This window comes from Eptesicus fuscus, chromosome 14, assembly GCF_027574615.1.
Source record: "Eptesicus fuscus isolate TK198812 chromosome 14, DD_ASM_mEF_20220401, whole genome shotgun sequence".
NCBI classification, from domain to species: Eukaryota; Metazoa; Chordata; class Mammalia; order Chiroptera; family Vespertilionidae; genus Eptesicus; species Eptesicus fuscus.
The window spans coordinates 32,880,162-32,893,960 of record NC_072486.1 but is presented as its reverse complement, the minus strand read 5'-3'; the positions used below and the strand labels follow the sequence as shown (position 1 = coordinate 32,893,960).

At 34.6% G+C, this 13,799-nt stretch overlaps 1 protein-coding gene across 1 annotated transcript in view; it reads right to left on the bottom strand.

The window, feature by feature from the left end:
* The window catches only part of SEMA3D (semaphorin 3D), a 195,192-nt gene that overhangs the window by 41,823 nt on the left and 139,570 nt on the right, over nt 1-13,799 (bottom strand). Inside the window, exon 8 of the mRNA XM_008149524.3 lies at nt 13,359-13,501. Within this exon, the coding sequence (XP_008147746.2) occupies nt 13,359-13,501 (143 nt within the window). The remainder of the gene's footprint in view (nt 1-13,358; nt 13,502-13,799) is intronic.

Here is a 13,799-nt window from a genome sequence, read left to right as displayed (position 1 = left end):
GGTGATAACAAAAAGAAAAATAACATTTAGTTGGTTTTCTAATAATTTTTAATTCTCACCAGAAAATGTACTTTCTTATTCCTTTTACCCAACATCTACTCCAGATGTGTCACTAACACCCTGCTTTTCAGGTGTTTAATAAATATGCTTAATAATTAGTGACTAAAAGTACAAGATAAAATTGCTGAAAGTCTTTAGGAAAGTATAGAGAAAACTATAGATAAATGCCAAAGAATTTGAATCTCTTTTGAATCTTATTTTTAGTGGAAAATCGAGGACAGGCTTCATTGAGGAATTAGATTTAATACTGTCTTTAAATGATAGGTAGGTTCGGACATGCAGAGATCAGTTCAGGAAATAGTCTAAGTGCTGGAAACTAGGGGGAAAGGACAATAGGTGGAATGATTCATAACATATATGGAGAGCCAGGACAAGTTTGGTTTTGATGACAAATGGGATACATTGAAATAGTGGAGGACATGTTAAAAAAGTAAATTGGGGTAAGATCAAGGAAGGCCTTAATACCAGACAAAGCATTCATATGTTATTTAGTATACAATGAAGAATTACTAAAAGATTTTGTAATTAGCAGAGAAGTAAAATAAGAGGTTTTTTTAAAGAAAATAAATACAAAATAGATTGTATATAATAACTTTCTCAAAATGTGTATAATTGCTTTTAAAATTATATTTTGTACAAGGTGTTTCTATTAATTATCATTGCTCAATAATAACAATTATCTGTGTGTCAGCTAGCTATTGGATGATGTCATATGTCTGTCTGCAGATGTGAAGGCAGGTTTATCTAGATATGATTGTTATTGTTAATGCTAATATCCTCAGGTCATTTAATAAATATAAATCCAGATGTTAACATAAATGAGGAAATATTAATGCTTCCTCCTAATGTAATAACGAATCGTGTGTCAATGTATAGCAGTATTTCAGTGAGAAAATATATTATCTGGAATTATTCAAAAGGAAATATATTTTAAATGATTTTAAAAATACAAGGTAAGTTATCTCTTCATCTTTCACATGACCCTTGATTTATAATATTTTATATTCACACACCAAGCCTTTATGTATTTTTTTTTTTCAGTAAAGCCCTAGGTGTACTAAGCAGAGCTCTAGTTAAAACTTTTCTATTTTAATGTATTCTTCTTACATACTTAGATATTAATTAAATTTTCATTGTCTAATTGTATATGTTAAGAGAGTCAGCAATGAGTACCAAAAATAGTGTTGATTCAATTTACATATAAGGAAATACATAACTACCATGAATACAATTCCAGGAACTATGTTTGGCTTACTGCTTTACCACAGCAGAGTGGTTGCTCAAATTATTTTGCTAAATGAATAGATAGCTTGAATATTTGTTTGAGGACATTCCTTTAAAAGGTGTACACGTCACTACTTAATCATAGAAGAGAGCAGTCACATTCTTCCTTTTAGTAGATAAAAGTGACAATAAAGGCCATTTTATTAGATAAAAATGACAATAAAGGTCCATTTTCAAATACTGCCCCTCTTTCTAACTGTAATTATCATCCATATTTAAGACAGACCACGAAAAAAATGCTAACTATTTTACTAGCTCTAAATTTGTTGGACAGAAAAGGAATTTATGCCATACTTTGCATAGTTTTTAACCTGACAAATGGAAATTGCAATCCTTTAAACAAAAGAATCTTCAAATATCCTTGCCTACCTCTCAAGCCGCATTCCCTGGCCCCTCGGGAATAAAAAGATTTTTAAAAATCCAGGTCAAAGATGAAAGCCACCTGCTGTCAGCAAGGAAACAAGTATAGTTTCTGGGATAATAGCTCTCAGCAATGGCTTATAAGCATTTAATGACTGGATAGTAACTCTTACAGACATCCAGAAGCATGACCTGGGTGGCAAAGTTCAATTCACAAGGAGTTGTATTTCTCCTGCAGGGAAGTGTCCGTGGCTGACTTTGTTGACCAGCTTTCAGTCCCTGGATTTGTTTGCAAATCCACACAATCCTCCTTGAGAACTTTAAGCCCACAAGAGGGCTGAAAGGGAGGCAACCACTTTTGTATTAAAGTGTCACCTCCTTGCTTGTTTTTGTGAAGTTCTAAAGAACACAACCTCTCACTCACACAATAGATTTATTATTGAGATGTCAGAATCAGCAGCTTTTAGTCACCCTTCACTCCTACACGTCCCCACTCTATTTATCACAGCTTCTTTGTGGTCTGATTGCCGAAGCCTTGACATCCTCTACACAAAGATGCAGATGAAAGTAACAAAGAAATTAAGTGTAAACAAACCAGACCACATGGGTTCAGTCTGGGTGGTGAGTGCAGAGGGTCCTTGTTTTCTTATTCCCTATAGCTTTTTATATGCTTGCAATATATATATATATATATAGATATATATACAGACAGATATATAGATATAGATATAGATAGATAGATAGATATATAGATAGATAGATATAGATATAGATATAGATACAGATATACAATTTTGAAGTGATTAATATAAAAGATAAGAAAAAAATGAAAAATGAAACAAAACACAACGTACGATCTTTAGCAACTGTAAAATATAGTATTTCTCAGTCATTTGGTTGGGTGACGGCTGCATGTTATGAAATACTACGATCTTGTAATCATAGTAACTGTTAAAGGGTAGAGTCGTCATGAGGCAGGTTGCTAGTGATTCCATTTTCCTTCCACTGTCGAGCAAATGCGCGTCCCTATAAATCTTACATAGCCATGTGGAGTAGCTACAAGCTGTCACACATGAACTCTTATTGAGTGTGTCTTTTGACCTTAGGGTCACTATGCTGGGTTCATCTGTTAAACACGATTTTGTCTACGTGTCCTATCCTCTTTGAGGATCTCTCAGCACTTTATAAATATTGTCATTTTCACCAGCATATTGTGAAACAGAAGCTAGTAGAAAACGTAATGATTGACCATCAGCTCCAATGCTCTTAAATCCTGATGATTTTGTAAATCAGCGAAATCTCCAAGATATTTGTGAACATGTATTCTATTAGAATATGGATGTGTATTCAGAGATTTGTAACGATACTGATGAGTTTAAGTTGAAGGATACCAGGCTTTTCTAATCAATAAACATTGGAGAATGACATACATTAAGCACTTTATAAAATGGTTTGATCCTAGAGTCAGAGATTATAAAATTCTCCTTTGCTTAAAATTTAGTTCTTTTGCCTAATGCTGCTCTTCTGCATCTTTGTTCAGGAATGTCCTGAAACACTTTGAAAACCATACTCTAAGCATGTTTTGTGCACCTTCTCCCCAGTATAACCCATCAATAACATTTAATCTCAGAGATTTTAACTTGAACTAACTCTGCCCACCTTCTTTTGAAGTGTGACCTAAATACTAGAGTAATCTAAATCAATAAAATTGTGTTTGTTTTCATAACTGGAAAAAGTCGCACTGAGGCAAACACACAGCAGACTCTTTTTAAAATTCAACAAATAAGATTAGGGCGATTTAATACTCTTGTGTTTTCAATGTTATATTTCACTACATCATTCATATGCTTATCTGATATGCCACTTATAATAACAGCTGTACTTGGCTGGTTTTAAATAGTCTTGTGTTCAGATATGCCTTCAAATTGCCTAAAGACCCAGTTGTACCAGGATATATTGGAGATATGATCAAGCGACTGACATGTCAGAGCAATTGTCCAATTTACTTTTCTCTTTACTGCCTCAATTTTCACTGAGTTTTTTCTAAAGATATATTTTATAATCTTTGTAAACTTAATGTGGATGGTCTAGATGGTGTATATAAGTAAATAAATAATAATAATCTTAACACAGGATGGCCTATTTAGAAGCTTGAAATTATGATCATGTGTGAGAGAAATATTAAATAAAACCTGGAATGAAATCTCAAGAGCCTCATTAGAAGGGCATTCCACATACTATACTAAAATAGATGGTTAAACTAAGAGGAATAACTTAAATCAGGATATTTTAATATGTTTATTGAACTAATAAAAGATAGTGAATTATACCCACTGAATCAAATCACAGTCGAAAATGTTGCATTTTCCTTTCCAGCCTATGAGTCTTCTTTGCAATATGTTATAACTGTATCATGTCACTGTTTCATTGAGATGCCAAAAAAAGTTCTGACCACTAAAATATAAAAGCAAAAAAATGTGTGTATGTGTATATACAGTATATAAAGTCTTCTACTTCGTCTTCTAATAATCTTGAAATACCTTAATAGAAAAAAACCCACAACTAAACAAACTGAGACATCACAGACAAAGGAGAGGAGAAGAAAAAGCACGCAAAAAAAACGTGTATGGCAGGTATTAAATGCAGTGGTTTTCAAAGCAATCAACTCTGTGGAGGCTCTCAAAGCAAAATATAATTTTTCCCTTAAAAAGAACTCCAATGTTTAGAGATGACTGTTTTTGATTTGTCATTGGAGAGTTGAAATGGAGAACATGTTTTTCAAACTACTTCAAAAACTTGTAAAAATTATAAATGTAGGATTTGGATAATATACAATATTTTTTTAAAAATCCCATTTCTAAGATTTAACAGATTAAAATGAGGTAAATCTAGACATATTCGGCAGTCTTTTTCAGGTAGGATGAGAGTTCATTAAATAATAAAAAGCTAGAGCCAGCCCCATAAACCCTCGCCTAGGAATTTCTGACAGGAAAACAGATGGTAGTGGAGCAAAAGCACATCTGTAACTCGTGGGCTCTAAATCTCTCATTTAGGTTATAAGTGACATGCTGAGCGTAAGCAAAAAACCACAACCTGGCGGAGATCAATAAATACGGAAAGTGTCATCGGCCTAAAAACACAAATCTTCAAAGGTAGCAATTGTCCAAATAGGACTATATATCAAAATAGACAATGCAAGGGGAATTGAGGCAAAGGGCTATTAATTAGCCCCCCTCAGGCAAGTTATGTGAAAGGGCCATCCAAGCTGAATTCCTGGCATGGACAAAGGAAATACTGCAGAACAAAAAAGAGAACTGGCATAACCTACAGCTGGAATCCGGTGTGGGCTCGCATAAGTAAGCTAATGGACAATGCTTCCAAAAATGAACAGAATCCAAAAATAATGCAAAACAGCCTTGAGGCGGAAAGTTGTAAGCAAACCTCACTGAAGTGACTGGAATTTCCACACATTAACTTACAGGGTGGTTCTTCAAGGGACACACACACACACACACACACACACACACACACACACACGGCAATGAACATCACATAGCAGAGATAATAGCATCTAAAAGGACTAACTTGCAAAGTAAATAGAGAAATTTTCAGTGGGTTTATTTCATGTTGTTTCACCTGTAGGTTCAGTCAGCATGTCTTACCTTACCAAGCAGATCTGTGTAATTTACCACCTGTGAGAGCAGTCCAGGGTGTAAGGTGCCCCATTTAGTGCTTGAAAATATCGGTTGTTCTACAGAATCAACAAATCATAGAGCTTGGCAAGGACTTTATAAATCATTCTAGACTAAGTCCCTTATCCTATGTAATAAAAGTGTAATATGCAAATCAAGTGGTCAAACAGCGGAACGACCATCCGGGACCACGCTATGACACCCACTGGTGCCAGGCCAGCCAAGGTGGGTGCAATGCAATTGGTCAGGGCCCTGCCTCCCTCTGTGAGGGAAGCCCGGGTCCTGGGTGTCAGAGGGAAGCCGGTGCCAGCAGCCAGGGGAAGGAAGGCCTACTCTTGCATGAATTTTATGCACTGGGCCTCTAGTTTTAAATATGAAACAATTGGAAAGTATTGACACAACTGAAAGATAATTCATAAGTAAATGTGTTCTGCCATGTGCAATGATAAGCATATTGGATTTGAAAGAGATTCTGTGGATGATGAAAGTACTTTTTCTCCTGAGACTATCATCCATCAACATACCCTATGAAATTATCTTCCAAGTCAGCTTCTTTACTATTTAGTATCTCTCCCTGTCCATACCTTTTGTCCAAAATTATTGATACAATTTCACCAGACATGTCTCCAAATTCTTTTGACTATGTCCAGAAATAAGATCCCAATATTGCTAAAAATGAGGGCAAAATAATGACAGTATATTCAGCCTTTAAAACTAATAAAATATTAATGCTTTCCGGTAACCTTTGTAATTAACCTGTCTCCAACCTCCCAATACACATATACTATCACTCTTCCTCTCCTAAGCACAGTTAGTTGAACTGGCTCCAAAAATGTAGATGTTTGATGTGTGTGTGTGAAAATGATTTTTGACATTTAACTCACTGTGGTATGGCCATGTACTTAGATTGTTTACAAGTCAGTCTCTTAGATTGTTAATTGCTTGAAAACAAACATCTAAGTCACCCTTCCTCAGTTTTCCAGGACCTTCTTCCTCAATATCTGTCACATTCAAATGCACGTGATCTCATATAAGCACTTCGTTTGACTGGTAAAAGAGTAATGGGAGAGATGGGTGCCCTTATTTTCTAAGTTAAGAAATTGAGCTAGGAAGAAGTAGAGCAGAGACATAAACCTAGATCTGATCTCAAGTTGAATATTCATATCATTCAGGCAAAAATTATCATCCTTACTGCCAAATATAACACCAATTTTAAATATATATATATATGTATATATATATTTATATATATTTATTTCTGAGAGGAAGGGAGATGGAGAGGAAGAGAGAGATATCAATGATGAGAGAGAATCATTGATCAGCTGCCTCCTGCATATCCCCTATGGGGAAGCAAGTCGTGACCTCCTAGGTTCATAGGTCTATTCATAGGTGGATGCCCAACCACTGAGCCACTATGGTTGGGCCTAACACCAATTTTTAATCATAGTCTTACCCGACTTCCTTTTGATGTTGACATTACTGGCATCTGCTTTTTCTTTGGGGTTTTTTCCTTCTTTTCTTTGACTTCTAACAATATTTGTGCCCAGTTCTCCAACTAGGTATCAAACTATTTCTTCTCAATTGTCCTTTTAGACATTTTCAGTTGTTATTTCTTAAATGTCATTGTTTCTCAGGTTTTGTCCTTTCTCTTTGATCTTGCACTACACATTTTCTTGGGAAATTTCAGACACTTTAATGATTTTAAGAACCACCACTATACTGGTAATTTCCAAACTCATGAGTCTAGACCAAGCATGTCAAACTCATGGCCCGCGGGCCACATGTGGCCCACTATGAATATTTTTGCAGCCCAGACAATATAACATTATGTAAGAAACGTTTTAATAAAAATTTTGTAACTTAATTTTTACAATATCCTGCTATACATAATTATTAATAATGAACTACAACGTTCGCTAATTACTGATTACTATAATCGTGTTGCATTCATTTCCCTTATGGCATTAAGCGCAGGTGCACCATTTCTCTCCACTAATACCAGCAGCGAATATTTTAGCAGCCGATTGCCACGTCATTAGTATTGTACTGACTTGTTTAGTGTGCGCAACAGGAAATATTTTGCTTTCAGAGAACAAGAAAAATAGGTTCATTTGCATTATGTTTATTAATTTGTGCAGTTAGTCAGTGTCTGGTAAGTTAATGTTCAAGACAAAATACTGATTTTATTAAAATGTTCCATTACTTTATGTTAACGATTACTCATTTATTTCAGCTCTTTGTTTTCAGCATGTCTCTATTGAAATAAACCTACGTTTCTATGAAAATTGAAGCTTTTGTTCTTTTGCGGCCCACATAAACGTAAACCTTGTTTACTTGGCCCGTGTTAGCCTTTGAGTTTGACATGCTTGGTCTAGACACTACTGCTGCTTCTTATTTTTCAAGTGGATATTATGACAGCATATCCCAGAGCCACATCAAGTTCAACATGTCCAAATATAAAATCTATGCCCATAAAATTTTTGGTGTCTCTTGTCCCAAATTTCAGAATGTATCTCTTTATACATTTTCTTAATCTCTGCCTTATCTTCTGGAAACCACAATTACTAAGAACATAGGAGACCTTGTCTATAGGGCAAGTACCAAAATCTCTGGGATAGGACTAAGCGGGGATTAAAATGCATTGAAGACCTATTGGGGCAGGAACTTGTTGCAGACTTGCATATACTAGTACATGATGGAGTCAATATCTGCAATGTCAGTCAATATAATTTATAAACAAGAAAGATAAGGATTCTGGAGACTTTTGAAATTGTGTGTATGCTTTAAAGGGAAAACAGTCACTATTGTGATAATTTTCCACTTATTATAATCCAGTCACAGTGGATTTCTTTGAATTCCTTAAATGCTTTGAAAAACCCATCTCTGAGATTTCACATGTGCTTTTTTTCTGCCTGGAATATTCTCTTTTAAGTTTATTTTATTGTTGAAGTTATTACAGATGTCTCCCATCCTCCCCTACTTTTGCTCCCCTCCACCCAGCTCCCATCCCACCCCTGGCCACAGCACTACTGTTTGTGTCTATTACGCATTTATGCATATACATTTTTTGGTTAATCTCTTCTCGCCCCCACCCCCTTCCCTCTGAGATCTGTCAGTTTGTTGCATGCTTCCATGTCTCTGGACCTATTTGTTCGTCCATGTATTTTATTTTTTAGATTTCACATATGAGTGAGATCATGTGATACTTATGTTCCTCTGACTAGCTTATTTCACTTAGCATAATACTCTCCAGGTCCACCCATGCTGTCTCAAAGGGTAACAGATTCTTAGTTTTTACAGATGCATAGTTTCATAGTCCACCTGGAATATTCTTTTCCATCCCTGCCATCTTGGTCATATAATTTCCTAATCCTTTTCAACATTTGGTTCAAAAACCACTTTCTCAGAGATACCTTCCACTCATTTTTTCTAATTGCACCCTGTGATTTTTTTTATTATAGCATTTACCACACTTGCCAATTATATAAACACAATCTCTGTGTTTCCTCGTTTAATGCATATATCATCTACTAAGTTATAAACTCAATGAGTACAAGTATAATGTCTTTTTTTAAAAAAAAACTTCTATAAAACTATTGTTTAGCATAGTGTCATACACAGGGTCAATTATAAATAAAAATGTGTTAAGTAAATGAATGCTTTGGTAGTCTATACTCCGATTGTAGCCACCAGCCACATGAAGCTATTAAAATTAAACAACATTAAAATTCATTTCCTCAGTCATACTAGTCATATGTCAACACAAATAGCCACATGCTACTGTGTTGGGGAGTACAGATGTGGAACATTCCCATCAGCATAGAAAGTTCTACTGGACAGCACTAGTCTACAACAAACAATTAATAGAGTAGTGATAAATTAAGGACCTCTTAGAAAGCAATACCTAGATTCTATCTTAGAAATCTCTCTTGAACTTACCCATATATCTTCATTCCTACTATCTTTAGAAAACCACCTAACATGTCTCCCAGGCACAAATATTTCTCAACCCAGATGCATTCCTGGAATTATTGCTAAATATATACTACCTATCAAGTCACTTATCTGCTTAACACATTTATAACTTCTCATTGCCTACAGCATAGAGTTTAAACACCTTAACATAGAAACAAATTTTCTTATCTTCCAACTTACCACCCCAAACTCAAATGGCATTGCTTCCATTTATACCCCTGAGTTCCACTTGCACGATTTCACTATTCTGGAAGCAAAATATACTCTGTGGCAATGATGCCTAAAATACCTGTTGCCTCCCCTTTAGGACACAATTTTTTAGCTTCACTGAATTGCACATAGATTTCTCAGCTCTAACCTCTACTACATTATATTGAGGTTATCTTTTTATATCTCTGTTACCCTCACTGTACTACGAGGTTTTAAAGAAAAGAGATAGAAACTTACTTATTTCCCAGTGCTTAGTGAACTGCATTTTGCATAGAACTTATATTTTATTGTTGTTGAAAAAATAAAATAATAAAATAGTGAATAAATGGGTTATAAAATTTAAAAAGATTCCTCTTATTCTATAAATGATTCTTTAGTCATTCCTGTATAATTTCAACCTCCTTTCAAAACCCCCTTCCCATCAATCACTATAAACTACTCAGTCTGAAAAGAAAATGTTTGACAAGTCAATAAAACAACTTCTACTTTAGTTTAGGAGCTTAAAAAGTGGAGAGCTCTTAAACTGTCAATAGTTTTCCATTGGGCTGAAGTTATCCATTAAAAATTAAAAGGAACAACAATTACAGCAAAAACAACAAAACCTGAATATTTCCAAATAAGTATGTTGTATGGAAAAATCCTGGTGGAAAAAAGTAATATAAAGAACTCGCAGGTTAGTGAAAAGCTCTGTAAACTCAGTACAGTATACACAGTTAACTTAGTTCTCTCTAACATGATCTCTTTTTTTCTGAGATCTTTGCTTGTGTATGTCAAACTTAATTTTATTTAATAGCAGAGATGCATTCTGTTATTTATTATTTGTTGAAAATAGAAAAACAATCTTATACTAATCAAATGGGGGTTAAAAAAAAGAAACAACAAAGAGCAAGATATTCCAAATAATGTCAGAATAACACTTTTTATGTGAAAAACATGTAACAGCAACAATGATGATGCTGACTTTGTTCATAATTTAAATGGAATATCCCATGGCTGACACTTAAAGTCTATATTATATTTTTAGTAAATAATTTTATAAATGGTGCAACCAAATTTATTCTTAATATATTTTTCCACCTATAAGGTTAGCTTTCAGTATATTGATAGTAGCAAAAACATTTCTCAATATCATAAATTAATTTATATAAACTAATTGGAGTAAATCTATCAATAAATAAGTATTGCACTATTAAACTTTTTGTTTTTTTGCAGGACGTGACATTTAAAAAAGATTTTTAAACTTGTCAGTGAAGTCTCCATTTAGAAATGCTCTCTTTTTGCCACACATTAAACCTAAATTATTAAATAAAGTTGAAGCCATGGGCAGGGTGCATTACAATTGAGAAATTACAAAGAAAGCATTTAGAACCAAATATTGTAAACATTTGACCAATAGAACAAATGTGAAGTGGGAAATTCAAAAGATGGTATTCAACTAAAACAGAGATTAAGTAGAGATACACTAATGTGAGAACCTCTATTATATCTTTTTTTAAGAAAACTCATCCATCACATGCCTTATTTGATCTCACAATTTGTTAGCTTTTTATCCAAAAACAATAGCATGACAAAATCTTGCTGTGTGGCCTCAGAGGTTTTGTGGTGAGAAGACTCAAGTATTAGAATTCTCTCTGCCTTTCAGTTTTATAGGACTTTGTTCATAGTTTAAATAAAATATCCCAGGGCTGACACTTAAAAGTCTAGACTATATTTTTAATAAAGAATTTTATATAAAAATGGGGCAACTACATTTCTTTTTAATTTATTTCTCTACCTCTAAGATTAACTTTCAGTATATTGATAGTAGGAAAAACATTACTCAACATCATAAATTAATTTCCATCAATTAATTGGATTAAATGTATCAAGAAATAAGTATTGCACTAGTTCATATAACATACAGTTGTTAAACAAGTTAATCAGAAAGTGACTCTTAAAATACATTTAATTGACTGCAATTCTCATGACTTCTTTAACATAGCTCACTTACACAAATGTTGTCACCCCACCGCACAGCCTTTCAGGGTCAGGGTACTGCTGTTAAAAGGCACGCTTCAGCACACCAACACACTAGCAATGGCCATTCATCTCTAGTCAAGAGGCTTCAAGAGAAATTACTGTGAATTCTTAGACTCTGAAATAATAAGGATGTTTTTTAGAAAGTCTTTCCCCTGGGGGTAAAGGGATCAGTGGGCGACAGCATTATGGACTAGGTAAAGAATCACCTATGCTCACAGGTTGGCCTCACTCAGAAGTCATGTTTTCATTAGCAGTTTTAAGTGCAGTGATGGTTTGCATTACTCTCCCTGGAAGTGTTCAAAAGCCTGAGGGCACAGTTTGAGACAAAAGGTAATAGGCTCAGATAGATGGAAGAAAAGAAAAAGTTTGTAAAGACCTAAGCAAGCTTCCCACTGAGAATATGTATTAGCTTAACAGCTTGTCCACTTAATAACTGAGTTAATACTAAAGGTGCATATCTGTTTAAGAAAAGTGATTTTGCTCTGGCCTGGGGCAATGGGTTGGAGTGTTGTCCCATACACCAAAGGGTTCCGGGTTTGATTCCCTGTCAGAGCATGTACTGTACTTAGGTAGGGGGTTCAATCCCCAGTGGAAGTGAGTAGGCGGGGGGGGGGGGGGGGGGGAACCGAAGGATGTTTCTCTCCCTTTTTCTCTTCCTTCCTCTCTCTCTAAAAATCAATATAAAACATGTCCCCAAGTGAGGATTGAAGAGAAGAAAGAAAAAAAGGAAAAGCTATTTTAGTAAACATAAATCCAACTAAAAAAAAATACACTAAAGTCATAAGTAGAACCAGTAGCATTATTATTCTACAAAGCTTGTATTCACTCAAATGAGACCTTTTTAAAAAAAAAAAAATGTTTTCAATTGATTTTAAGGAGAGATGAAGGAAGAGGGACAGAGAAATAGAAACACTGATGAGAGAGATACACTGATCAGCTGCCCCCTACCTGGGACTGAGCCCAAAACCTAGGCATGAGCCCTAGGGGATCAACCAGTGACCTCCTGGTTCATGGGTTGATGCTCAACCACTGCACTATACGGGCTGGACAAATGAGAGCTTTGGTGGCACAAAATGGAAGTGTCTCATAGAGTCTCTGCATTTTCCTGTAATTTACATAAAACAGCAGTACTAAAAAAATAATTATGTTCTTCAAAATAATTATAACATTTTGATATGTTTGCTCTTTTTTCTCTTTATTTAACTTTCTTTCAGAACCTAATCTAGATTAATGTTCTAAAAAAATTATTAGAATAATACTAGAACCACATTTTCAACTTATTTGACCCAGGTAAAGATATATAATTTTAGATGTGTGATGAGATCTGTGTTTTTATAAAAATACACAATATGATTCTTTTAGTGTTTAACTTACTCTAAGAATTATTAAATTGCTTTCAATTTTTAAATCAGATTATTTAATGTTTAAGATCATCTTAATCTCCACAAATTAGGACAATGCAATGATTTTACTGGAATATCAATAATTAGCAAAGGGATATAGCATTAGTGAAAGGAGCAAGGTACCAAAGAGACTCACACCTGGGCAACAGCTCAGGCACTGGAAAAGGAAACTGTAACTTTGGAAAAGCTGAATCATGTTTTCCCTTTCCTTTCAGATCTCAAAAATTATACATGTAAGATAGTATGAATATATCTTACCACTTACTAATAGTGGACATTAACTTTTACTTCCCCATTACATGGGTAATTGTTCAGACACATACATACATGCTTAAGTAAAATAAATATATCTTGCCTTACAAACTCTTCCAACTCGAGAAAGAATCGTCTTATCCGAAGTACTGCCTTCTTGAGATGATTCACGAAAGAAGAAATATATCTTATCATCATCTGGATTATAGGTGTCTGGTATGGGGAAAGTCCCAATAAATTTGGCACCTGTTTGAAAGAAAAGAAGCTATAAATTAAAATACTGAAATAATTTAGCCACAATACTACAGGCATCTTTTGTATGTAAAACAATCAGCAGAATTAAAAAAAAATGAACCATGAGTGGAATGTGGGAAATGAGACATATAAAAAATAAATATGGTGTCCATAGAAACATGTACTCACATGAAGAGGTCCTGAACAAGTTATCTAGGAACTCTAGAGAGCAGGTGAGAACATGACTGGCTGATACTCACAATTTTTGCACCTCGACTAAATTACTTAACTTACCCTTTCACACCTGGAG